Source organism: Rhinolophus sinicus, linkage group LG04, assembly GCF_036562045.2.
Source record: "Rhinolophus sinicus isolate RSC01 linkage group LG04, ASM3656204v1, whole genome shotgun sequence".
In the NCBI taxonomy this organism is placed as follows: domain Eukaryota; kingdom Metazoa; phylum Chordata; class Mammalia; order Chiroptera; family Rhinolophidae; genus Rhinolophus; species Rhinolophus sinicus.
The window spans coordinates 184,345,081-184,371,195 of record NC_133754.1 but is presented as its reverse complement, the minus strand read 5'-3'; the positions used below and the strand labels follow the sequence as shown (position 1 = coordinate 184,371,195).

The following is a 26,115-nucleotide window of genomic DNA, read 5'->3' as shown; positions in this document are numbered from 1 at the left end:
CAACCAACCTGGCATTGCACAGTTGCCTATTTAAGTATCTGGCACACAAAGAACCTGGTGAGATGGTTCCCAGAAAGATAAAGGTGCCCCTTACGCACATTAAAAATGCTCAACCTCACTTATAAGAGAGCTACTAATTAAAATTAAAATAAATAAGTTATTATTTATCAGTTTGGTAAAAGTCCCAAAGTTTGACACCACATTCTCTTGTTAGGCTTTGTGGATACAGGCACTCTCGTGCATAGCAATAGCGATGGGAGTGTAAACTGGTACAAGCCTGACGGAAGGGAGTATGGGAGTAACACCTGCCATTAGAGTATCTATATTAATACCTAGCTATCTACTACTATTAACCTGCTAATGCATTAACCCGTTAGCCCAGCTCTCTCACGCTCGGGAGTCTCTCTCACAGCTACACCTGCACAAGTTCAGATGAGAGACAGAGGTTATTCTTGCAGCATTATTTGTAATACCTAAAGACTGGAAATAACCCAATGTCCAGAAATAGGGGACGAGCTGAAAAACCAATGATACTTCCAAGATAATGGGATACAATGCAACCAGAAGAAACAGGAAAATATCTATATTCCAATACAGAGAGATCCTGAGGATATACTGAGTGAAAACCAAGAAAAGTACAGAACAGTATATATTGTATGCTATCTTTTACATAATAAATATATATGTGCTTATATTTGCAAAAAGAAAACCAAAAACACTGGAATGATAAAAAAGAAACTAATAAAACTGGCTTCCCAGAGGCAATAGTGGAATAAAAAGGACAGAGGTGTTGGGATGGAAGCAAGCTTCTCAGAACATTTATAATGCAGTCTTGTAGTTTAAAGCAGAAAATGTATGATCTATTCAAAATGATTAAATTTAATTTAAAAACAAAATTTAAAAGTGGCCACAAGGCTTGTAGGAAAATTTATGTCTTTAAATTTTTGAATTATAAAATTAAATTCATTTAAGCATTGAATTATACATTATAAAAGCATAAATAAGGTATGTTTGTTAACACATTACCATCTCCAAATACCCAACCACCAAAGGGTGAGAATATTCAACAGAATATCAAAAATGTGTTCCACAAAATCGTGAAAAAAATAAAATTTGATGAAATAAATTGTAAATCTAAACCCCCTCATTTCAATGTTGTGACGATTTTCAAAAGGCATTCATCTATATTCAAAAGGTAAGGTACTTGCTAGAAAAGATACTCAAGCTGTCAAGAAACACTTGATTTCAACCCCAGCTCCATAACGAACAAGCCATGTAATCCTAAAAGCACTACTTTTCCAATAAGAACCACAGCTTTCTCTACTGAAAAACAGGAATAACGTCTATCCTGTAGACACCACTGATCCCCCCCACACCCTAAAAAAAGGTATATAAAAGACTAAAAATATTTAAATCTACACATCCACCAGAGACATTCTTGGCAATTCAGGAAGTTGCAGAATCACCAATAAAGCCATGAACATGATATTGCAGAGGTAGAAAGTACAGCGGTTTATGATGAATCTATTCAAAACCAGGATAAATCCGGGAGTTGTTTGTTTTGTTTTTAGATTCCACATATAAGCGTAATCATCCAGTATTTGTATTTCTCTATTTCACTCAGCATAGTGCCCTCTAAGTCCATCCATGTTGTCACAAACAGCAACATTTCATTATTTTTTATTGCTGGGTAATATTCCTCTGTGTGTGTGTGAGAGAGTGTGTGTGTCTGTGTGTGTGTGAGTGTGTGTGTATGAGTGTGTGTGTGTGTATAAAATCTGCAACTTTTTGATTTAGGAAAAAAAATCCACAGAAACAGGATTTAAAACTTAAAGATGAGTTAAAATCATTCCCATGCAAAATTTGAATTGTACCCACCTAAAAAAGATTCAAATGAATCCTATATAAAAACATAAAGTCTTAATTTCATAAACTACTGAATGTCCCCTTAATATACACGACACATACATGGAGCCGTCTCCCTTGGGGACGTCACCCGTTCTCCCAGCTGGTTCTCCCAGCTGTACCCGCCACCTACGTAACCTAGTGACTGGCAGGCTCAATCCAGCCCACATCACTTCCCTGAGTTCAAGCTTACAGACCCAGCTGCACACTTGACTTACCCACCTAGATGCCTGATGGCAATCTGGAATGCAGCACGCCCCCCCAAAGAAGCTCTTGCTCCCCCCCGCCCCGCCCCGCAGCTCCCCAAACCTGCTCCTCTAGTCTCCATTTCAGTAAAAGGCAACTCCATTTTTCCAGTTATTCAGTCCAATAACCTTGGAGTCACTCTGACCTCTCTCACATGCCACATTTCACATCTAATCCAAGTGCAAATCTAGTCCGCTGTGCCTTCAGATGTCACAGAACCTGAGCCCTTCAGCACTGCCACCATCCTTCTCATCTAGATCAGCACACCGGCCCCAAGTGGACCCCGTTTCCCCCTTGGCTCTCCTTCACAACACAGAAGCAGAGAGATTTGATTAAAGCATAAAGCAGGTCCTATGAGTCCTCCCTCAAAACTGTCCAAAGGCTCCCCAAACCACGTGAGTGAAGGCGAAATCCTTGCAAGGGCTCTCAAGGCCGCCTTCTGCCCCAGTCGTTCCCCTGCACCCCCTTCACTTTACCGCCTTTTGCTCGCTCTGCTCCAGCTACATGCTGAACAACCTTTGCACCCTGATGCCCTCCCCTGGAATGTTTTCACCCCATTATTTCCATGGCTGGTTCTCTCACCTCCCTCCTTCAGGTCTTTACTCAAATGCCACCTTCTCAGTGGGGCCTCTCTAGCCACCCCCCAACACTTCCTATCCCATGTACTATGTTATTTTTCTCAACACCTACTGCCCCCTAACATACTCTGTTTTACTTATTTACCTTATTTATGGTCTGTCTCCTCCCACCAGAATTTAAGTTGTAGGAGGGCAGGAATACGTTTTTGTCACGAATGTATCACCAACGACTGAAACACCACCAGGTACATAGTGTGTGCTCAACAAGTACTGGTTGAAGAAAGAAAGGAACACTGAGAAAAAGAGGTTTCCTAGTCAATGTTTTAATCCTGTTTTACGAATTCTCCTAAATGTGAATTTTCTTAGTCAACCCACTAAAATTTGGAAGGAACATATGGTCCATGAAATGACATCATGGTTTCCTTCTTCGCCCTACCTCTGACTAGCCTTCTGACCCTGAGTGATCCTAGCCAAGAGCTGCCATGTGCCCACTCCTTTCAGATTCACCACCACCACCACCCAACATTACTCTTGAATTCCAGATTCACGTCTGATCCAACACTGTAAGTTACAACTGCAAGTTGTTTTAATCCAACCTATATGGATATTAACCAACTCTAGAAAGATCAGCCTATGGAAAGATCAAGAACAATTTGTAACCCAAAGTAAGACCATGTTCATGTTCCCTTAGAAAAGAATGCCCAAGGTCCAAAGAAATGTGTTTGTCTTCAGTAAAACAGGACTTAAGCAAATTCTTTCATACAAAGGGGCTGCAAGGAAGTGACTATTTGATTGGGTTGCCATATATTCCATTTTTAAATCTTTGTGTTTTTTGTATTACAAAATAACAAATTTGTTGTGAAAAGAAACCTGGAATATCACAAATACAAAGTAAAATGTGCAAGTTTTCTCCTATTCCACCTAAATCCCAATTTCCTCGCGATAACAACTACTTCAGTCTAATTTCTTCCACACTTTTTTCTGTGCATGGACAAATAAACAGATAATTTTTATTTTACAAATAGGAGGCCATACCAAGCAGATTGATCTCCAAACTGCTTTTCTCCACTTACCCACTACCTGGACACCTTGCGGGGTCCGTACATTACAGTACGCCGACAATAAACACCCTCATGTGCCTTCCGATATACTGTCTATAGCAGCAGTTCTCAAACTTTTTAACTTTCAGGATGTCTTTGACACTCTTAAAAATTACTGAGGACCCCTATTTAAATGTTCATTTAAAATTAAACATTTTTATTATTACTGGAAAATAATTGTTTTACCCCGTTTTTAGGTCATTGTAGTTATTCCTCTCTGAAGCTACACCAAAACTTGGTAAATGATAGTTTATTTTTTTTGGTTTTTTGTTTTTAGTGGTAGTTTCTTCAAAGTTAGTTGTCATATAGAATCTAAAACTGTATCAATGAACTTTTGTGTTCTGTCACATTAAAAGCCATCGGTCCATCTTGCACCTTTACCTGTGTGTGATTCCATATCACGTGTTGATCATTTAGAAACTATTGACTCACTGAATTATGTCGATCTTCCAAATAATACATTTCATTATAAGATATCCAAATACCACATTTGTAAATATTACCACCAATCTCTGCATCATAGTAGCAGATACAAGTTTTCCAAAATTCTGATTTTCACTGGAAAGCTAAAATTTTACATTGGCAAGATACTACTAGTTGTTTTCTTTGAAAGACTCCTTTATACATCTTTTAGTGTTAATAACCATAATTTGTGGTTTGCAGTTTCGTCATAATTTCAAGTAAAAATGATAATCCATGAGAAAAGCTGCTAGTTCAGCTTGCAACTCAAACAACTGTCCCAGTGCTTTTCATGGAGACTGCCATCATACCGCCGGACACAACAGACATGCTTTATGAGTACTTCCCATTTCATCCCACAGAATATTAAAAAGACATATACACAAGGGTCAAGAGTTAATAAAATTAACAATATTTGCTGCTTCATCAATCACACTCTTAAGTGAAAACCAAATTTTTTAAATTAGTGCTGTTATTTTTTACTATGAGTGCCTGGCATGAATACAATGGCTACCAATATAGTTAGGGACTACAGCCCTGATTCATGCTATGGAGCCTGCATTACTTCTACACCATTAGCGCAAAAAGTGCAAATAACATCTTAGTATTGCATTAATGTGCAAACAGTTTTAACCCTGGACCGTCAGAGGGGTATCAGGACATCTAGACTACAGGATTCTATACCAGGATCATTTCCTAGAAGTGAGATTACTGGGTCATTGGTATGCACATTTTAAATTCTGATGTTTGGCCAAAGCTCTCCAGAAAGTCTGTACCAATTTTCACTATCTAAGCCTCTATGATCATAACTATTAGGTTGGTGCAAAAGTAATTGCGGTTTTTGCAGTTATCTTTAACTTTTTTTGTTTGTTTTTATTGGGGGAGGGGAACAGGACTTTATTGGGGAACAGTGTGTACTTCCAGGACTTTTTCCAAGTCAAGTTGTTGTCCTTTCAGTCTTAGTTGTGGAGGGCGCAGCTCAGCTCCAGGTCCAGTTGCCATTGTTAGTTGCAAGGGGCGCAGCCCACCATCCCTTGCGGGAGTCGAACCAGCAACCTTGTGGTTGAGAGCCCGCGCTCCAACCAACTGAGCCATCCGGGAGGCAGCTCAGCTCAAGGTGCCATGTTCAATCTTAGTTGCAGGGGGCGCTGCCCACCATCCCTTGCGGTACTTGAGGAATTGAACTGGCAACCTTGTGGTTGAGAGCCCACTGGCCCATGTGGGAATCGAACCGGCAGCCTTCGGAGTTAGGAGCATGGAGCTCTAACCGCCTGAGCCACCGGGCTGGCCCCTCTTTAACCTTTTAAACCGCAATTACTTTTGCACCAACCTAATAGTTAAAAATGTAAATAATTCACTTTATAAATGCTGAATTTGGGAAGCACCAGAACATAATACATTACCATATCTACCTGTCTAAAACCAATGCTAAAATATAACTAAAAGTTTTACAGCAAAATAAAATCTAAGTACCCAGATTATTTAGATGAGGTGAATATTTTTCTGTAAGAAAGTCAAACCTCCACTGTCAAATACAAGTTCATTGAACAGAGACCTTTGTTTATTGTAGTCACCCACTGTTAAGAGGTATTAGTGACTGAATTTCAAAGTATATGCCACTTGCCCACATCTTACATTTGCTTATAGGGTGGGTGGGCTCAACCAATATTTTAATATAAAGCACCCAGTCTGAAAAATGTCAGGCTGCAACAATACAAAGGAAACCCTAATTAACTGGTTCACAGCCAGCTGGTATAGACGTTGGTCTAAGTTGGCCCTTAGCTTGAAAACTTCACACAGAATTACTGGAAGTGATAGTATAACACACTGTCAGAATTCAAGTGCCAATTATGTTCATAAAAATGTCAGACGACCTTTCTTGCCCCAAATGTTATCTAAAACAGGGAGCGAGGAGGAAAGCTCCATCCATGGGGAAAGGATTATCACCTGCATAAGGTAAAATAACTCCAGGTGGGGTACCCTCAATTCATGAGGAGTGCTGCCTCCCCACTTGATTTTTCCCACTTAGCTGCAAAGTGAGTGTTTTCAAGTCCTTCTTATGATTGAAACGGTCAAGGATATTAGTGTCAACTAGGATCTCTGGCTCTTAAGCTTTAGGAGCTCAAGGACATGATAAAGGTTCTCTGTGTATAAAGTAGTAAAGGATCTATGCACCTGGGGGAAGAGCCCATGTCTCAGGTTAGAACAGAATCACGGACTATGGATCCTGGGAAATCACTTAAGTCCAACCCCCTCAGGAAACTGGAGTCGTAAAATGGCTTGTCCAAGGTCAACAGTCAGAAGGGGAATCCGGCAAGAAATAAGCAATTCAAAAAAACTGAATAAAGCCGTGCAAGTCACCGATTAACTTTTTCTTTTACAATGAAATTAAGAGATAACCACAGTAACAGAAGTTTTCAGAAGAACTGGAAGGAACCGACACAGGCGCTGTTGCTCAACTTCCTTATGCATTCCTAGAGCTGAACACGTAAGGCAGAATGTGACCAGAAAGCTTGAAAAGCACTCACCATGTTCCACAAATACATTGCAGTGTGGACCCCCATGCCTCGCTGATTCCTTCTTCCCTGCTCCTTTGATAAAGTGCAGGGCAGGCAAACTTGGCCTTCTTTGGTCCCCAAGAACTTTTCCAGGCTGTTGCCCCATAAAGTAAGGATAGGCACCCCTTTCCAGAAGAGGGTTCAAGATCTTTCAGAATGATCAGCGAGCTTAGGAGGACAATTGTATATACGTTTATGTGGGATTTCACATTCACTGCATCTCCACAAGTCAGTAATTGAGGTCAATCCCAAAAAACACACCTTCCATAACCAAAGGAAGCAGTTTTCAGGCCGACATATGTAAACAGGAGTTCCGATTAGTTTGGCAGTTTAGCAATTTGAAGTAATGTAATTGCAAAGCTACCCAAAAGTTTCTTGATTTTAAGTGTCTTTTACTGGCTGAATAACAGTTTCTTTCCTTTCAAGGAGAAAAACCTAAACAGGAATGTTCACAGGGGGTGCTGTGAAAGGGTCAGTAATACTCATTTTGACTCCCACACATAAAGAAAATGTTGATCGTCTTTGGATGCTTTTCCAGAACTTTTCCTGTGGAAGTCACCCACCCCCTAGTTTCTTCATCTTCCGACAAATTTCCTGCCGAACTAGCTGCCGCTCCTGCTCCTCTTAGCCTGCTCTCCGGAAAAGAACACGGGTCACCCAGGCTTCAGCGCGAGTTTGCCCTCCACTCTGACGAGAAGGAATGCATGGCCAGCAACTTTTAAGTCCGCTTTTTAAAAGGCCTGTGAAACGAGTCCAGACTTTTCCTTTGCATTAAAGTTTTTGGCAGGGCTGAGAGTAGGGGGGCCGTAGGTGACATTGGGAGAAGTCAGGGCATTTGAGGTTCCCCGGAGCAACCTGGGGGGAAGGGGAGGCCACTGACAGCAGGGAGGGGATTTGAATGGGGGGCTCCGAGGCCAAACTTGGGGCCGGGAGTCGGAGAGAGGGGCGGCTCGAAGGTAAGAGGGAAGCTGCCGGGGCGCGGCACGGTCGGCTTACTCGGGGGCGACGCTCCTTCACGCCTCAGGAAACCGGGTGTCCCAGGTCTGGGGGAAACAGAGACCACCCCCAGGGTCCCAGAGCCGGGGCGGGGCTGTAAGGGACGAACGACTCTCGCGGCTCCGAAAGCGGGAGGCGGCGGAGGGGGGAGGAGGCCCGGCCGCCTCAGCTGCCCCGAGCCCGGGGGTCTCTGCCCGAGACACCCCCTCCCCCGGCCCCGGACGTCGCCGCCGCCGCCAGGCAGTCACATCCCTCGAGCTTCGCCGCAGGACCCAGCCTCCCCCCGCAGGTAGGGGCCGTGGACAACGGAGGGGCTCCTCAGCCGCAAGACCCGGGAACCGGCTCCGGCTCCAGCGCTGCTCAGGGACGAACACCGACCCCCGCGACCGCCATGATGGATTACGAGCCGCTCCACAACGAGGCCAGGCTCCGCCCCTGGTCCCGCCCCCGGCGACGTCCGCAGCGCGCCTCGCGAAGACCGGGACCCTCCTGACGCCGCTTTTAGGGACGCAGCCGGGCCTTCCCGCTTTAGTCTGCCTGCCCGCCAGAACCTGGCCCCGGACGACCTTTTAAATGTGGTTTTTCCGAGTGCAAGGTGAGTAGTGAGGAAGCACCCGCCTCCCCTGTACTACCATTGGTCCCCGAGAATCCGGGTCAGGTCTCTTGCCTGAATCCTATTGGCTGATGCGGGCAGGAGGGCTACAGCTCCCAGCCAACTGCTTTCGGCGCAGCCCACAGGACATGCCGGGAGTTGTAGTCCGGTGGTGCGCGCCACTGTCCGTGAGCACCGAGACTACTTGCCCTCTGCTCCCGGTTCCTGAGCTTCGGTCCCGCCCTCCTGGGAGCCGGTGGACTCTCGCCGGCCTTGCATAGGGCTGGCCAATGTCTCCACTGCGCGGGTAAGACCCGCGAGGAGCCAAAGCAAGGGGAAAACTGCGGGTTGGACTTTCCCAGAACCGGAGTTGGATTACTTCCTTGAGCCTCTTTAAGGGAGAAAATTTAGCTCGCCGCTGGAGACCAAGGTATTTGGTGCCCACTCCCTGACCCCAAATTTCCACCTCTTCCCTAGAAGCATAAATGTTAGAACCAGCGAGAAATAAATGACTGGAAAGCATCCGACATATTGCTAGATAATTCATTGTTTCTTTGGGGCATCGGGAGCCTCATTAGAGAAACAGTATGTTAAAGCACCTCTCGAAGGCTAAGCCAGGCGCAATCAGATTTTGAACGGAACCTTTACAATTAAACCTCATTTTACAGGTGTACATGTATTTACCTGAAAACACCCTCCGTGTTAGCCGGGAAAATGCCCATATTGTTGACTAGGCCCACAGAGCTAGCCAATAACGCAGACACAGATCCACACCTGTCAGAACCCATCTTCAGCAACTAAAATTCACCTTTTCCCTATTCCTAACTCTCCACGTCTCCCCAGAGCGGTGCACCTACCTGACAATACACCAGTTTCTAAGAGGAATCACTCATCACAATGCCTACTCTACACCCCGCAGTTATGTTTTTCATAAACTGTATTATCTCATTTAACCTCACTGTAGCCCAATGAGGCATGTAATACGATCCTCCATTATACAGCTGGGAAAAGTCAGAAACTCGACCTAACTCAAGGTCACTTACCTAATATGTTAAAATCAGGATTTGACTCCAGATTGGTGTTGATCCAAAGCCCATGGATTTTCCACCATAACCATTCAGTATCAAATAACAGTCGGCTTAATGTTAGACAACTGATTTTTTCATAAGTTGCTAATGATATTAGGGGGAAACCACAGCCGCATTATAGATCTGTACATTGTTATCTTGACTTAGGCATTTTGGAAATGTTTCTGCTGGATTGGAAAATGGTGTGATTTTACGTAGGCTTCAAGAAATAGTCACCTGGAGGGAGTGAACGTGAGCACATGAAAATCTGTGCCCCGATTCAGAGCTGGAATTTATATTCAGATGGTAACTGGTTTAACTTTGCTCTCACAAAAGTCTGGCCGACAAACGGTCCTGGCTTGTATATCACCCGTAAAACTTCAACGCCCTTGTTCCTTTATTTACCCATTAGCTTATCCTGATTTACCATCCTAACTTTTTTTTTGGAGGCTTGCTTTTTAATTTTCATTCATGTTTTAATCATTTCCTGCTCATCTTCATTCTCTAGCTTAGATTAAAATCAGGCAATCCAGCCAGAAACTCTAATACACATTTATTGAACAATTCATTCGACAAGCATTTATTGAGCCCGTGTTGCAAGCACTGTCCTAGGTGCTGGGACACAGTGTGGGGAGGGGGACAGGACTCGTCCTCCCAGAGCACACACGGAGGGAGCAACAGGCAATAAGCAAAATGAATAACAATCCAAAATGTCAGTCTCAATGGTGGAAATAAAATTCCTAGACCTGTATCCCTCACAGTGAGTCTGACGCACTCTGCAGGATCATTCTGGCACTTCTCTAGAACTGAAACCTAGTCCTCTCCCTCCCAGGTGCTAATGGGCTTAATCCAGTCACTTGAATTCTCCGAATGGCAGGTCATACCTGCCAACTTTACAAGGTTATCATAAGGGTCAAATGAGAGCTTGTTTGGTTTTCCACAATTAAAGATGGAAATTATGCTTCATGAAAGTCAGTCTCGAGGCCAGCTGCACTTGATCTAAACACTTATCCCAAATCTCCATTTTCTACTTCCCCCATTTTCTAATTTTAGGTGCGCCCCAAGCCCAGGCTCCATTTCTGGAGATGTACTATACGTTTCTAACTCCCCATACAACGCTGCAGATGGATATTTTTGAGGACTTAAAACTAGAATCCAGAGCCCGACAAATACCTGACAGAATTCAATGTTTCCGAACGTTGAATAAATCCCTCACATTCATATATTCTTTCATTAAAAGTAGCTCGTTTCAGTCTAATGTTATCCTCACTTATATAAAGCAAAGCAACCCATCAAGTTGCTAAAAGGGATTCAGTACCTGTGTGATCTGCCCTTATTCCATTCAGTTGATTCCATTTTTTCCCACCTGCTGGAATACTTAACAAGGGCGCCCTCTAGTGGGCCACAGAAAATAATCACTAAAAGGTGCTTACAGACCTTCCTTTGTTGTTTCCACTTAGTGGATACCATTCAGCAGATATTGAATGAACAGTATGGGTAAGCAGCTTGGGAAGAGAACAGGTGAGAAGGATAACTTTCCACAAATTTACACATGGCCTGGTGAAAACCAAACCAAACCAAACCAAACCAGGGACTCAGGCACCCTTTTCCATTCCCTTCTCTCAATACGGCCTGGCACGTGTTGTCAAAAATGTGACAGGCGAGCAGATCTAAAGTTGCAACGCAGCCTACAGAATATTCAGTTGTCTGCAAAATCCTCAAAACAGCTGATACCTTTGGGACAGAAAAAGAATGAGGTAAAAAAAATGTCTATTGAGTAACGTTAAAAATACACCATTTAACAAACAAAAGCCATGCTGCATTTCAAAACTGTCAAATGCAGTGTTCAATGTTACTACTGAAACTGTCCTAAATTTTACTAGCTGACACAGGTAGAATGGTTAGAGCCTCTGGTAGAATTTCTATCCGCTTAGCCCTCTTCAAACTGTACTCTTCTCCCAAGAATTACAAAGAACACAGAACAGAAAGTGATGTTAACGCCACATTTGTAAATATAAAAAAAAATAGTTCACATGTGAAATAAAGTTGCATTTCACAGAGTGCCATTAAAAAATGTTTTCCAAAATCGAAACCATTTTTCAGACGTCAAAAACCAATGCATAGGGCCGGCAAGGTGGCTCAGGCGGTTGGAGCTCCGTGCTCCTAACTCCGAAGGCTGCCGGTTCGATTCCCACATGGGCCAGTGGGCTCTCAACCGCAGGGTTGCCTGTTCAATTCGTTGAGTCCTGCAAGGGATGGTGGGCAGCGCCCCCTGCAACTGGCGGCGGCAACTGGACCTGGAGCTGAGTTGTGCCCTCCACAACTAAGATAGAAAGGACAACAACTTGACTTGGAAAAAAGGTCCTGGAGGTACACACTGTTCCCCAATAAAGTCCCGCTCCCCTTCCCCAATAAAATCTTTAAAAAAAAAAAAACAATGCATAGGGGGCAGCCAGATGGCTCAGTTGGTTAGAGCGCGAGCTCTTAACAAGGTTGCCAGTTCAATTCCCACATTGGATGGTGGGCTGCGCCCCCTGCAACTAACGATTGAAAGCAGCAACTGGACTTGGAGCTGAGCTGCACCCTCCACAACTAGATTGAAGGACAACAACTTGGAGCTGATGGGCCCTGGAGAAACACAGTTCCCCAATATTCCCCCAATAAAAATTTTTAAAAAATAACAACAAAAAACGAATGCATAGGAATTCTAGCATTTCCAGTGAGAACTTCAGCAGCTTGGTTTTATCTTTCAACCTGGAATTATTCAAAAGTTAATGCATTACTACTTCAATTATAGGACACTAGCTTTTCTTTTCCCATCTCCATTTTTCCTACTCTGATTTCATGTTTATCAGAGCACCCAAAACATTCATTCTATTACCAATAATTCAACTTCTTACAAATCACCCTCAAAGGCAGGACAGATTAAGGCAGCCGGTGTGGGTATAGTCGTATCTATCCCGACAAGGGAGCATGCAATGGGAAATAAGACCCAGCCAAGCAGCTGCTTGGCTGCCTTTATTCTTCCATTTGACTGCTGGGTTTACCTTTACCAACTATATTCTTCAATGTTGTATTTGTGCTGAAGAGGTGGTGGGGTGGGAATGGAAGCCAAAACAGACAATTTGGGGGTCAGGCGGCCATGTTTTGATAGGGGCAATTTCACGGGGCCTTGTGCCTTGTGAATTGATGGAGAGTAAAAGATTCGCCATATTATTCCAGGAAGGGAGTCCACTCAGCTGAAACCCTGCGAGCTTTTAAAGACCCCAAATAACCCTAATGCCGGGATCTGCAGGCAGGCCCAGGGGCCAGCAGTGCGATTCACCTCTGTCAGGCTTTGCCTTTGAACATAAGAAAGCAGGTCTGTGGGCTGGAGGCGACCTGACGTAGGTCCAGTGACGAGTTTCCCAGTCCCAGGGCTTTGCTGAGCCCCACACAGGACCACAAATCAGTCTTCACTTTCAAGAACTACTCCAGACAGGTACACACAGTCCTGTTCTTCAGATGCTGCTTATCCCTCCTGTTCTAAAAGTCTCTGGCGAGTTTCCATCACAATTTCCTCCATTATTTCAGGCTTTAAGATGTCTTTAATCTGAAAAAGGAAAAGGCATTTGTTCAGAAAAGAAACCAACGATAGCCGTCTATCAAGCAAAGCCAAACGCATGGTTAACATAAACCCTCCATATCCCTTTCATTTATCAGAGGTTAAGCAGAAGACATGATCTGCTAGAACCAGCTTAACAAATCAGCAATTCTCTAGAATTGCTGCAGCTGTGTGCTGCAGCTGACAGGCACAAAGACGTGATCTGGCATTCACTAAAAAGAGCTGAAATCGGAATGGGCAAGATGAAGTCCAGAGGGCTGCTGTCAAACACTAGTCCCACTCGGACCTTTATCCCCTCAAACCTTAGACTGACACCAGACATTGAGAACGTTACAAGTATTTCGGGAAAGATCGACCAGAAAGACACTCATTCAAGTGTCCACCAGATCAGTTCGTACCAACGGGCACAGTAAAGGTACCTGGGCGGCGAGCCTGCCGCCATTGGGAGAACACTGGAGCCGATCAATACATGCGTGCTACCTGCTCACCACTGAGGAAAAGGGACGCCCTGAGCGGAGTACCTGATGCGGCAGAGATGCCTCGTAGCAATACAGGATGCTGGTGTCGTACAGCATCATCCTCTGAGTTACGAGGGACATGATGCAGTTCCGAAGGCGGGAGATCACCTCTCGATCAGCAAGGGACACAGGCTACAGGGGACGCAAAGGGAGAAGGAAACGTAAACGGGCAAACTAAGCGAACAGTCACGGCAAACCACAGAAATCGTTTATAACTTAGCATCACTCTGGGACTCCAAACCATACAGCTGACTCCAAGGGAGATTAAAAAGGGTGGCTTCTTCAACTACTGCCCACAACTCTGCCATCGGTCACTGACTTCATCTCTTCAGACAAGAGGGCAATACAATGTTGATGAAACACTTCAGTGGAAATTCAGACTAACTCAAGGATTACGAAGTACAAACTGGTAGTTACAAAACAGTCACGGGATGTAAAGGGAATAGACTCAGGAATATTGTAACAACGATGTTTGGTGGCAGGAGGGTACCAGACTTATCAGGGCATCATTTTGTACGTTATATATAATGTCTAAGCACTATGTTGTATACCTGAAACTAATGTAATACTGAATGTCAACTGTAACTGAAAAACTAAAATTAAAATTCAGCAGAAAACCTACAATAGGATTTAACTTATATAAGTATCAGAAATACAAAATTAAAGAATATAGAAACGTTTGCGATGACTTCTAAAAACGGAATGCTTTTTATCTGGAAGTAAGGAGAATGTAATTGGGGACCTCGAGTTACTGTTTCTTAAGTCTGGTTGTGAGGACATGGCTAATAGTTTTATTATTCTTGAAAATACAAACATAATACATTCCTTTTTGTATACATATTTCATAATAAAAGTTAAACAAACAACAAAAAAAGAAATTCAAACTAACTCAGACCACAGCAATCGATACAGTTAAAAAGACAGCGCGCTCCACCCACCCCAGAAGCAAGGGGAGACCGCATGCCCGCTCGCCCACCAGGACGGCGGCAATGGTCTTTACTCACCTCCAGGTTTGCAGTGAAGCCCCCTGCATCCTCTTCCTTGTGCTCAGGGGTGGGGTAGACCCAGATGAAGCCATTGTTACCCAGAATCACTGAGGCACCACAAGGCAAGTCATGGAAATGAGTCTTCTGCCGTTTCACCAGGGAGGGGGAAACCTGGACCAAAACACCCTGACCTAGCTAAAGAAATAGTCGGATCATCAGTGAGGTGAATGAAAAGCAGGTTACAGAATGTGCCCTAGTTATATCAGAATCGGGCCCTTCCTGTTACGGCTGGACACCCACCTGCACATGCATAGCAATTATTCAGAGAACACTTCTAGATGCACAAGTTATGTCCCCACAGAGGTGACTTTCAACATCCTTCTCTACCATTTCCTTTGCAATTATGAGCATTCCATCCTGACCGAGGCCTGGAGCCAACGAGGACCTGGGCTCAAGCCTCTTGCAGACCAAGGAGCACTGTTCTGCCCGCCTTGACCCCAACCACCTATCTTGCCCAGATGTGTGCCACTGGGCAAGCGGACTGGCCAAGGGCTGGGTGCAAACCCACCCGTGGTTCTAGCAGGATGCTCCAGTTCCACCTCCAGCCGAGGGAGGGTCTGCAGCACCCCAGCGGCCCCAAAGGCCAGCACACAGTGCAGCTGTTCCACTTACTGCTTCAAGGGCATGAACATGGTTGGCTGTAGCTGCTCTAGTGAGGGAAGAGGTTTTGGTTCCACTCAGAAAATGAAAAGGTTCATTCGGATAAAGCCAAGAGCCTAATAAGTCATCATTTGTTTTGGGAAGTACGCTGTCATTTAAAAAATAGCCTCAATAATGTAACCTCATACAAGAAAAGCAGTGAAATTGCATTGAAAGCCTCAAGGGACAGACTGGTCTTTCCTAGCAATGTCCGTTATTGATTGGACATTTGTCTAAGGGCTGAGACCGTCCTGTTTCATCAGCCACAACCGCCCTTTTTTCCGAGGACTGCCTCTCAGACCTGGCCTCAATGCGAAGCTGCAGTGGCCGCTGGAAGGGAGCAGGCAGCTGAGGTACAGGGTCATAGGGACACCGGCCAGAACAGTCTTCCCAGTAGAGAAAGGATAAAAGTTGCCGTCCATTCCAATGCTACTGGCCCATGACCACGTGGACCCATCCGTTCGCAGGATGCCAGCCTATAACACTTAACTTCTGGGGTGCTTCAGGTCAGAATTCCAGAGAGCTCTGGGGATTCAGAAATGGATTTGAAGTCTCGGTCAGCAAACAGGAACAGCCAAGAGCCCAACTTACCTTTCCGTATTTTAGACTCCTCGTGTGCAGGGAGACAGCTCCATCAGAGAACACAGCCTGCACCTCAGCCTGGCCAGGGTGATGAAGGAACAAACACCTTCACGCCCTCTGCCTCCCTGGTGTCCCCAGCCTCACCTCTCCGACCCCCGACAGCCCCGCTGGGCAGTCTTGGACCTGGAGGACATCACTGTAACCTCTCCCCCATGCTTGTCATGAATAGCGTGATAAGAACAACCCGTTTTCTACTTCCTGGGATAAAAGTTAACATCATTAAGAAAACTCAAGTCTGGCTTAAAGCACAGGCCACCATAAGTCACAAGACCCAAAGAAATGACTTAGCACCAGCAGATCTGAACAAGAGCTGGAGAATCAGCCTGGATTAAGGAGACGGAGAAAGGCTGCAGCAGAGCCCTTGACACTTGATCTAGGACTCAGATCCCTGGTAAGGAGTACGTTTCTCCTGTCGGAGACACATACCATGTATTTTGCCACCTATAAGCACACTTTTTTGCCCAAATTTGTGAGGGAAAAATAACGATGCGCATCATACATGGGTAGCACTAATTCTGTTTCCCTGATGGTTCCAAAAACGTGGGTGCGCATTATACACAGGAGCGCATTATACTCGGCAAAATACGGTAATTGCAGCCCCATTTCCCAGCTCCACGTGAAGCATCAAGATGCTGGAACGCAAGGCATAGGATACACTGATAAGGTCTCCTTCTTGCAAGAAGCCTCTCATTGCCAGCTCATCTTCTGCAGATCTTCTCCTCTGAAATACACAAAGAGATGATGACATTAAGTCAGATCCTACAGAAAGCTCTCTCCATCTCCTTTCTCATTCACTTCCTCTTAAGCTCCCTGAAGCCAGCCACAGTATTAAAACAGTAGAGTTGATAACCTGTGCCACTCAAGGAAACTAGAGAACACTTCGACCTTCCCACAGCTCCGGTTCGCCTCCTGCCTTCCCTCCCTCCTCTGAATAATATTCAAGCTCCTTACATGATAAAACCCCTCCCAATCTAACCCAGCCTACTTTTCCACACCGACCTTCCGTGGCAGCCCTCTTCGCTCCACAGGACTAGACTCCGGCCGGACTGCTCACCCATTCTCCTTTATCTCAGACATCCTGAGTTCATCCATGAAATCTGTCCTTCAAGGAGCAAGCCCACCTTTCCTATGAGCTTCTCACTGACATTAATCTTTTTGTACAATCACACACTTGTTTATTCTTCGACTGCCAGGTATTTGGGTGTTATCTCATATCCCCCGCCAGTCGTAAGCTTTCAGGAACTCATTCATGCCTCCTCTGTCTTGCTTCTTCATAAAACCTAGCACAGTGAGCCTCTCTGTGGTATGTGCTCAGCTGAAGGTAAAGGAGAACCATGGCATTTTACAAAAGGCTGCAGCTTACATGCTATAGTTGCCTGGAATTACCAAATGCCACTCAATTCATGGAAATTAAACACACCTTTTTAAGGAACACATCCACTATATAAAGCTGATGCACCGAGTAAAGGAAAATTATTAGCACCAAGCATCTGAGAGCTTTTCTCCGCAACTCCCTTTTAGCAAACTACAAAGTCCCAGCTGCAGCCCCTTACCAGCTCTCCTCCAGGAAGGTTCATGGATGAGAGAAGCAAGACTGAATCCAGCCTAGAGTTGGTCTCCACTTTCCACCTCTTCTGTTGAACCTGCAAACAGAAATTCCATACCTGCACACATACTCCAGGGTCAAGAGTTCACATCATAAGTGACCAACAATCCCCAATATAACAAGCCAACCTTTTACATCAAAGGTCACACACAAGCGCCAAATGCAATGAATGCTTTGTTCACTACATACGGAATGACTACCCCATTCGTTAAATCACCAGCTTGCTCTGACTTTGTAAAAACCAATCTGATCGCAACTTTACCTCTGTGATTCGCCCCACGACAATGTCTCCTACTTCACCATTATATCTGAAAGATAAAACAAAAGGTCATCCATCAGTGAGAAGACTTGATTTCAAATCCAAGCGCCATTTGAGATTTCCACGGCACAGGACGACCGAGGGCCTCGATTACGCACATTTTGTACATTCACATCACTACGCTGCTCGGACTCATTCTCAGGGCGGATCACTTCAAACAGTCCTACATGTCTCGTCTCCGCTAACTGTTCTTAAATACACCTTTATTGCAAGTAGTCCGTTAAGCCTGAATCCCTATTTTGTTAATCACACGACAATGAGAAGCATGGAGTATTTCTGGTGGGTTCCGGAACACAGATGGGTTCTGTATCAGCCGAGGGAGGACAAAGGAGACTGAGGCAGGACAGCACCCAAAGCAATCTACTCGCGTCTCCGCCACCCCACCGGCTGCCCATACCAGGCCCTGTACTGGCTCCTCAGCCCAATTCTAATGACAAGTGTTCCGTGCTGAGGGCTGTCTTTGGACCTCTTCTCGTTTCAGCCCACACCCACCTTTTGGTGAGCTCATCCAAACTAAACGCTTTAAATACCACTGAGGACTGTACCATCCCCCTGAATTCCAGACTCTAGTCAACTGCTGGCTACCCAACATTCCCATTTACACAATTAATAGGCATTTTCAAATGTAACAAAGCTTTCCAGCAACCCTCCCCCCCCCATCCTCCCAGTCGTCACCATCTCAGTGAATGGCAACTCCATCCTTCCGGCTACTCAAGTCAAAACTAATCTCTTCCGCCCTCCTCCTTCTCACCCCCACCCCCCCCCCCAAGCTCCAGCACAAGTGCAGGAGCAGATCCGACTGGCTCTACCCTCAAAATATACACAAAAAATAAAAGGCCTCCAGATTGGAAAGAAGTAAAACTACCTCTACTCACAGACATGGTCCTATATATAGAAAATACCAAGTACAAAATCCAACACCCTTTCATGATAAAAACACTCAGAACACAAAATACAGGTAACCCCCGTACAACACGGCATCCTAGAACACGGTTTCACTCTAACACGGTTGGAGAATTAGAGAAATCCCCGAACAACACGGAGCGTAATAAGAGCTTTTAAGAGCAAAAGATACCTCATTTGAAATTTTTCATTCGAGCATGGATGTTGTATCAGATTTGACTGCAGAATTTTAAAATGTATTAGAGTTTTAAATCCATTTTGTTAGTGGAGTATTAAGTTCAGAGAATGAAGGTATCTTGTCAAAAAGAAAACATCCTTGGTTAATGGTGCTTAGCAGTGATGACGAAGAAAACATTATTTAATACATGTTAATAAGTTATACTTTTGGGGAAAATTGCTTTAATAAAGGTATTTCTCTTAATTATAAAAATATAATAGTATGCTGTTGTTTTTTTGAATTTTTGGAACCTAACCCCCTTTTTTGTACTAGTTCTTTGTTTTGTGTAACACGGATTCGCCTAACACAGCGTTTTATAGGAACCTCACAACCATGTTATACGGGGGTCACCTGTATATGCAGAATTAATCACTACTCTCCACTTCTACTTGACACCTTAGTCCAAGCCACTATCATTTCAGATGATGAAGAGTCCCCTCATCTGTCTCCATAAGCTGGCTCTTGTCCCCCTTCAACCTCCCCTCAACGGCCAGAGTGATTTTATTAAAACAGAAGTCAGCTCACGTCCCTCTTCTGTGCCCCGCCCCCAGTGGCTTCCCGATTACACGAGTGGAAGTCAAAATGCTCATCTCGGCTACAAGGCAGGTGGACGGCCGCCTCAGCTCTGCCTGCATCTGCTCCGACTCTCGCTCACTGTTCCAACCCCACTGGCGTCCTTTCTGGGGCTAATCTTAAGTGAGCCCTTCTAGGTAGCAGGCGCTGTGTTAAGTACTTACATGCACCTTTTCAATGAATTCTAATGAAAACTCTACAAGGTAGGTCATATTATCCTCATTTTACAGAGGAGACAACAAAGGCTTGGAGAGGTCAGCTAAGGTGGGGAAACCTTTGAAGCCCACACTTATCTAGAGTCATCAGTCCATGTTCCAGATCGCAGACCTACAGAATGACACGGCAGAAGGGCTGGGAAGTACGGCGAGACAAAAAAAGACTGACTGTGCACCATGGATGACACAAGAAAGAGAATACACACCTCTTGTTCTCACCTGGTTTTCAAAGCTTTCACACAGATCAACTTGTTTACTCTCTCCACAGAGCCAGCCACAGATGCAATGAGTTTCTCTTCTCCCATGTATGTCCCATGGCCCCTGTTGCACGAGGAAGACACAAAGGATACCAGGGTAACACTTGAGATGACCTCTCCCGTCAAGGACAACGCACTCCTCAAGAGACAGGCTCCTCCTGCCTTAGAGCCTGGCTTCTGTGCTGGTTGCTCTGCTTCCCTAGAGAGCTCCATGGACAATGTCCTCATCTTACTCAAGTCTACACAAATGTCACTTTCTCCACCAGGCCTACCTCAACTCTCCCATTGAAAATAGTCCCCCACTTCCGGTGGACGCTGTGTTGTCCATAGCTGTACTAGCCATTACGTAAAACAAAAAACTTAAGCATCTTTGCTGTTAATTATTGTATGTACCATTGCTACAGATTATTGTCTAGTCTGTAATAAATTATCTTACAGCAGCCAAAATAAAATAAAAAATAAGTCACCCCGCTGCCACCACCATATTCCCAACCACATTCCACTTACCCTGCTCAACTTTTTAAATTTTTTTCCACTGCATTTATCACCAAACATTCTGAATAACTTATTTGTTTGTTGTGCTTATTGTTTATCTGTTTCTCCCTGGGAGAGATATATAAACTCCACCAGAACAGTGATTTCCACTTTGTTCCCTGTTGTACCCCAACCACGCATACTGTATGTTGAATGCAAGAATGACGGACTGAATCTTAAGATTTTCTAGGATCCAGTAACCTCGAGCTAAAAGATTAAAGGGCAATTTTGTAAACGGTAACCCTTCTAATATGTACATGTGTACGTGTTCCCTCCAAAAAGGCTGAAATACCACTTGTGTGTATCTACGATGGTGATATATTGGTGGGTTTTGCTTCTTTTTCTTATTGATTTATCTCATTTAATCCTCACTACCCTGTCAAATAGTTACTGTTTTGTCACTATTTTCCAGATGAGGAAACTGATCTTGGAGAGGTTAATACCATTCATATGTGATGGCAGCAGGACTGGAACCCAAACTGTCTGACTCAAGGGCCTGCCCTCTTAACTACGACCTATTGCACTGCACTCAAAGTTGTATATCTGGCTGCATGGAGCACAATATTATTTGTTTGCTCTAAGCCCAAACAATTACTGGTTACAAAACCGTGCACCTGGAGGAAGCCAAGTCAGGAACGCCCGCCGTCCCCATTAAGAGGCCGGGCTCCTAACCTTCCGCAGTTTTCCAGATCTCCAACGAGGAAGGCTAGAGAATTGGGCCTCATAGAGGACCCAAGAATTACGGCCACCAGAGGTCGGGAGACGAGGGTTTTAAGGGGCTGAGACAAACGCAGACGGCGACACACAAGACGCAGGAAATAGAAGCCCGAGGCCTCAGAAACCAGGCGACTGGGATGCTCAAGAGATGTGTCCTGGGCCCCGCGGGCGTTTTCACGCAAGGAGACAGAGGCCCAGGTTTCGGCCAGCAGGCCACGTGCAAAGCCCTGCATCTGACCCTTATGGCCCCGAGTCCCAGGTCCCCACGTACCGCATGAAGCCCGTGTCCGTGGTGATCGTGTCCCCCGGCACCACCAAGTGTTTCTTAGTCTCGCGGCCCAGGCTTTCGCTAAGAGGCTTGCGAGCAACGGGAAGCCTCATCTCCATCGCCATCTTGGCGCCAAATGACTTGCGCAGGCGCAGCCCGGCCGAGAGACGCGATTTCCGGCTCCACATTTCCCGGCTGTCGCTGGGAGGGGCGGGGCGGGGCGGGGCCTCAGAGCAGCCGCCAATGGGAACTCACAGCCTGGCAGCCATGATGACTATTGGCAACCATTAGGTTAACATGAAGGGAAGGAAGAAGCAGAATTGCCATTTTTACTGCGGGGAAGTCGGCCCCTGTGGAATAAAATCTCATGTTGCATAGTGTTTGACTTTTTACCAAAACTGGCTCGTACTCATCGTCTCATTTACTGTTTACCAGAATTAGCGATAACTGAGAAATGGGCCTCTGAGTTTCCTTCCAGCTCTAAGCTGCTAAAATCTGATGTTTTTGTATGAGCCAGCTCAGTAGGATCGGGTGGTGGGAGCGACAGTAAACACTGTTTGGACAGAAAGAAGAGCCCCTTTTCTTGCTCTTGCTGGTACCGCCAATTCTACTACATTACAGCCGCCCTGTGGGTGCTGGTTCCACCACCTATACCCCCAAACAGCCCTCGGGGCGCTGGTTTGGTTCTTTCATAAAAACTTATGAATCAGCTGATTTACTCTAACATTTCTTTTGTAAAAACAAGAAACCATCTAGAAAACATTCAAACCTTGCAAGGCAGGTATATTTGATAGGAAAGGCAAGTGCACACACAACACAAAGGTCTTTGCTTATGTTTACTCAAACAGTGAATTGAGCGCTGTGTGTGCCCAGAGCTGTTGTTCTAAGGATTCGGTCATGGACAGAAAGGCGTATGTGCGGCTGTATCTCCATGTTCTGTTTTATGGGGCTGTTCACCTCGTCCCTCCTCCCAGCCCCACTACCCTCTCCCTCACCCTTGCCCTATATGGTGTATAACATTGAGAACAAACTGAGTTTCAACCTCAAGGAATTGGACATGATAATTCTTCATGCACATGGACTCTAAAGACGATTAAATGAAACAAGTTGCATCAGTCCCACACACTGTTCACAAAATCAGGCTCGCTGCCTCCTGAAGAACTATCAGATCAATTGTTTGATAAATCTCCAAAAAAGACAGCATTTTTTTTCACCTAAACAAAGCTCATGTCTACACTTGTCAAGAAAGCCAACCCTGAGAGGCAGCAGATGATGTCAATTCTAGTGCCCCACAGGTCATCAGGTAAGTGGGCAGGTCAGACACTGGCCCTCTGCCCTGAATGGAAAGTGTGAGCAGCCAAGTGTAAGAAGGTCCATCTATTGATTCTGGCCTTGGCCATAAGAGGGCGGTGGTGTTCTTTAAGTCGGTGTAGCCCAGCTGGGAATGTCCCTAGACCAAGAATGGGATAGTCTTGACATCATCCAGTTTCACCCTGGGAGAGATGGATGTAGCCCCTCCCTTCTCACAGCACTCACATTTACGGAGCCTGTCACAGCGGAATTATGGATACTGTTTTAGTCTGTTTGGGCTGATATAACAAAATACCATACATAGGCTGGGTGGCCTATAAACAACAGAAATTTATTTCTCACCATTTTGGAAGATGCAAAGTCCAAGATCAAGGCACTGGGAGATTCGGTGTCTGGTGAGGGCTCATTTCCTGGTTCACAGATGGCCAACTTCTCACTGTGTCCTGGCATGGTGTAAGGGGTGGAATGAGGGAGCTGTCTGGGGTCTCTTTTATAAGGGCACTAATCACATTCATGAGGGCTCCACCCTTATGACCTAAGCACCTCCCAAAAGCCCCCACCTCCTAATACCATCACCTTGGGGGTTAAGATTTCAACATGAATCGGGGGTGGAGGGGACACAAACATTCAGTCCATTGCAGATACTTTTTTATAGAGGGGGAAATAAAGGCCCGAAATGGACTAGAGTTCCCATAGCAACTGGTGGCAGGGCCAGTATTTCTGCCACCTAACCTGCTTTACCCCAGAGCCTGCACCCTTCATCAACACTTCTGGAGGTCCTGGTCCTTTGCTAAGTGCTGTACAAACATTATGTTACTTAGTCCTCACAGTTGACGCTCATGGAGGTAGGCACTGGTATCCGTGACAGTTGTTTGGGGTTACTGAGTCCCAACAACAGACCTGCAGCTGGGACTAGAACTCCAGACTCCAGACTCCCTACCAGTGCTCCCCTCACTGCATCACACTTGCCTCTTCACACCACAGAGACAAGTGGGCACCTGGAAACAGAGAGAACATCCAGGAGGGGCTTGTTAGAAGCAGAGATTCCTGAGCCCAGATTTAGACAGTGAGGTTCTACAAAGGTGGGGACCCAAAGTCTGAGTGCAAGTTCTAACTACGTAAGTGTTCTTCGTGGCTGATCAGGTCTAACATTCAGATTCCCCCATATCCATCTACCTCCCCATCTGTGCATCCCAGCGCCACCACCCCAAGCCAGTCAACCTTGGACATCACCTCCTAGCTTGTCTTCTTAATTCTGTGTTTGCTCCTCCGACCAGCCAATCTCCATACAGTAGCCAGAGGGAGCTTTTAAAAACAGATCAATTTAAACCCCTTTCCTACTTAGAAGGCTTCTGGCAGCTTTCCTTTACATTAAGAATAAAATCCAAACTCATCATTGCAGCCCCATCCTGACTCTGACCTCACTCACCGCCTAACCTGGTCCTTACTAATTATGCTGCTGCCAGAAGCGCTGGTCTCCTCCTGGTTCCACACACACCAACTTCGTCACCACCCCAGGATCTGTGCACTTTTTGGGACTCTATGCAATGAATTCTCTTCTCCCAGGTCCTTGTATGGCGGGTTGCTGCTTTTTACTCTGACTAAATATCACCTTCTCAAATATCACCTTCTCCAAGAAGCCTTCCCTTAACACCTTATCTGCAATAACCTTCAGCCTCACAATCCGGACAACTATCCACCTGCCCTAATCACCCCACTGCCAAGTACCAGAAAGCTAGGGACAGCACCAATGCGTCAAAGCCCACTGGAATTCAAACTAGCCAATCCCAAACCTGCCCACCCCACCTGCCCATTTCTTCCCGTGGAAACCGTAGTAAAGTCTCTTTCCCACATTTTCCCTTTGCTCCCTCTGCCTCCTGACTGACCCTAGTTCTTCCCCGTGTGGCCCTGCGTGGTGAGTTGTGCCTCTCGTTTCTAGGAAATTGTGAGTATAGCAAATTCTTCAGGACCACGGTTCCTATCTGCTCATACTTGTATCTCCAGCGAGGGGGCGGGACACTTCCATAGGAGCCGGTCAGCAGCAGCAGGCTTATCAGATGCATTTTAGTCTGCATTTACAGCCTGCTGCCACCAGATGGGTTCTGGAGACTGGCTTGTGGCCCCTGTGATCTTAGCCTGGACTTCACAGAACAGAACTACCGATGCAGAGCAATTCAGAGTTTTATCACCCGCCATCCGAGTTCTCTGCAGACCCTTCTTTAGGAATCCAGCATTACTGGCTGGGAGGCATGGCATCTGGGCCAGCAGGGTATTGGGTTTCAGGACAGATAGCTTTGGTCATGGGCACAAGAGGCCTGGGTAGGGGCTGCACTGGGGGGAAGGGTAATACCAGGGGCCACCAGAGGCATCAGAAACCTAGTGGTGAGGTATGGAAGGAGAGGCAAGGTCTGTGACGGGAGGGGGGGGAGGAGTACCAAGGGTGACTTCTCCCACGACCCTAGGAAGGAAACCCCAGATGGGACCTGCAAATGGACACATTTGGTGTACATCTGTGCCCATGCCCTCACCTGTCAAGGTGCAGGACCAGTCTCTCAAAGTACAGAGGTCTTTGGGAGTACACACCTGAAACTCCAAAGGAGATGGACTGTGTGTTCAAGTGTACACTCCAATGACTGCAGGTGTGTGTGCTCAGGTGAGGATGGAGGGACAGGTGTGCCTGAGGTCGCCAGTGGGCTGGATGGGGGACACCCTCAAGGCCAGCATGTGCTGGAGCACAGGTGTGAATCCACACTCCCCAGTGTGACACCGCCTCCTGGAGGGAGGAGCCAGGGCCTGCACTGATGGCCCCACTGCTCTTTGATCCTCCTCAAGGAAGGTCTAAAATGGGTGCCCAGAGCATTTAGAAATTCTAGGCATTGGAAATTCTAAGGGCACATGGTGGCCATCTTATCCTGTCCCCACTGGCTGCTTGAATTCCTTCAAGCTGCCCATGGAAATGAGAAAAAAAGTAAGTAAAAATTTGGGGGGTGCTGTGACAAAGAGGGATGCTGATATTAGAGAGTCAGCTAGAAAGCAAAAGGAATCAGCCCAGCCTCTTCCGAGGTTTCTGGTTGCTTTGCTCCGTGGCCATCTCTTTGGGAGCTGACACCCACGTTGTGACAGAAAGAACTGTCCTTACAGATGGCACAACCAGTAAGCGTAACAATCCCTCCCGCCCCCTCTCCGGCTCCTAGGCACTTCCCACGTTTCCTTTCCATAGAGACAAAAGTGTCGACCCATTCAGA

At 45.8% G+C, this 26,115-nt stretch overlaps 3 protein-coding genes across 5 annotated transcripts in view; all 3 read right to left on the bottom strand.

Annotated features, from left to right (window-relative positions):
* Positions 1 to 6,952, bottom strand: part of ABL1 (ABL proto-oncogene 1, non-receptor tyrosine kinase) — a 116,232-nt gene extending 109,280 nt beyond the window's left edge. For both annotated transcript variants that reach the window (XM_019728860.2, XM_019728861.2), the window contains exon 1: positions 6,817 to 6,952. In XM_019728860.2, coding sequence (XP_019584419.2) covers positions 6,817 to 6,952 — 136 coding nt within the window. The remainder of the gene's footprint in view (positions 1 to 6,816) is intronic.
* A 612-nt stretch (positions 6,953 to 7,564) lies between these two features.
* On the bottom strand, positions 7,565 to 7,663 carry LOC141571200 (uncharacterized). Its single transcript, XM_074331191.1, has one exon. It carries the CDS (start codon positions 7,661 to 7,663, stop codon positions 7,565 to 7,567), a length of 99 nt encoding a protein of 32 aa, XP_074187292.1.
* A 2,374-nt stretch (positions 7,664 to 10,037) lies between these two features.
* Positions 10,038 to 21,715, bottom strand: EXOSC2 (exosome component 2). Of its 2 annotated transcripts, XM_019728859.2 has the most exons (9): positions 21,563 to 21,715; positions 20,003 to 20,104; positions 17,819 to 17,864; positions 17,504 to 17,593; positions 16,606 to 16,671; positions 15,900 to 15,968; positions 14,628 to 14,804; positions 13,627 to 13,755; positions 10,038 to 13,093 (listed from the first exon to the last, which is right to left on the bottom strand). In XM_019728859.2, exons 1-9 carry the CDS (start codon positions 21,682 to 21,684, stop codon positions 13,013 to 13,015), a joined length of 882 nt encoding a protein of 293 aa, XP_019584418.1. In that variant the 5' UTR covers positions 21,685 to 21,715; the 3' UTR covers positions 10,038 to 13,012. The 2 variants fall into 2 exon arrangements, with proteins under 2 accessions (XP_019584418.1, XP_074187291.1); XM_074331190.1 differs by lacking the exon at positions 20,003 to 20,104 and having other exon boundaries at positions 21,563 to 21,712.
* Positions 21,716 to 26,115: the final 4,400 nt, after the last annotated feature.

Excerpts from the sequence above, each read along its gene's own strand:
- LOC141571200 (XM_074331191.1), bottom strand. The coding sequence starts at position 7,663 with ATGTCACCTACGGCCCCCCTACTCTCAGCCCTGCCAAAAACTTTAATG.
- EXOSC2 (XM_019728859.2), bottom strand. The coding sequence starts at position 21,684 with ATGGCGATGGAGATGAGGCTTCCCGTTGCTCGCAAGCCTCTTAGCGAA. Across the intron at positions 15,969-16,605 it reads AAGAAGGAGACCTTATCAGT|GCTGAGGTGCAGGCTGTGTT; the intron begins GTATCCTATGCC and ends CACCCTGGCCAG. Across the intron at positions 13,094-13,626 it reads AGGCATCTCTGCCGCATCAG|ATTAAAGACATCTTAAAGCC; the intron begins GTACTCCGCTCA and ends TTCCTTTTTCAG.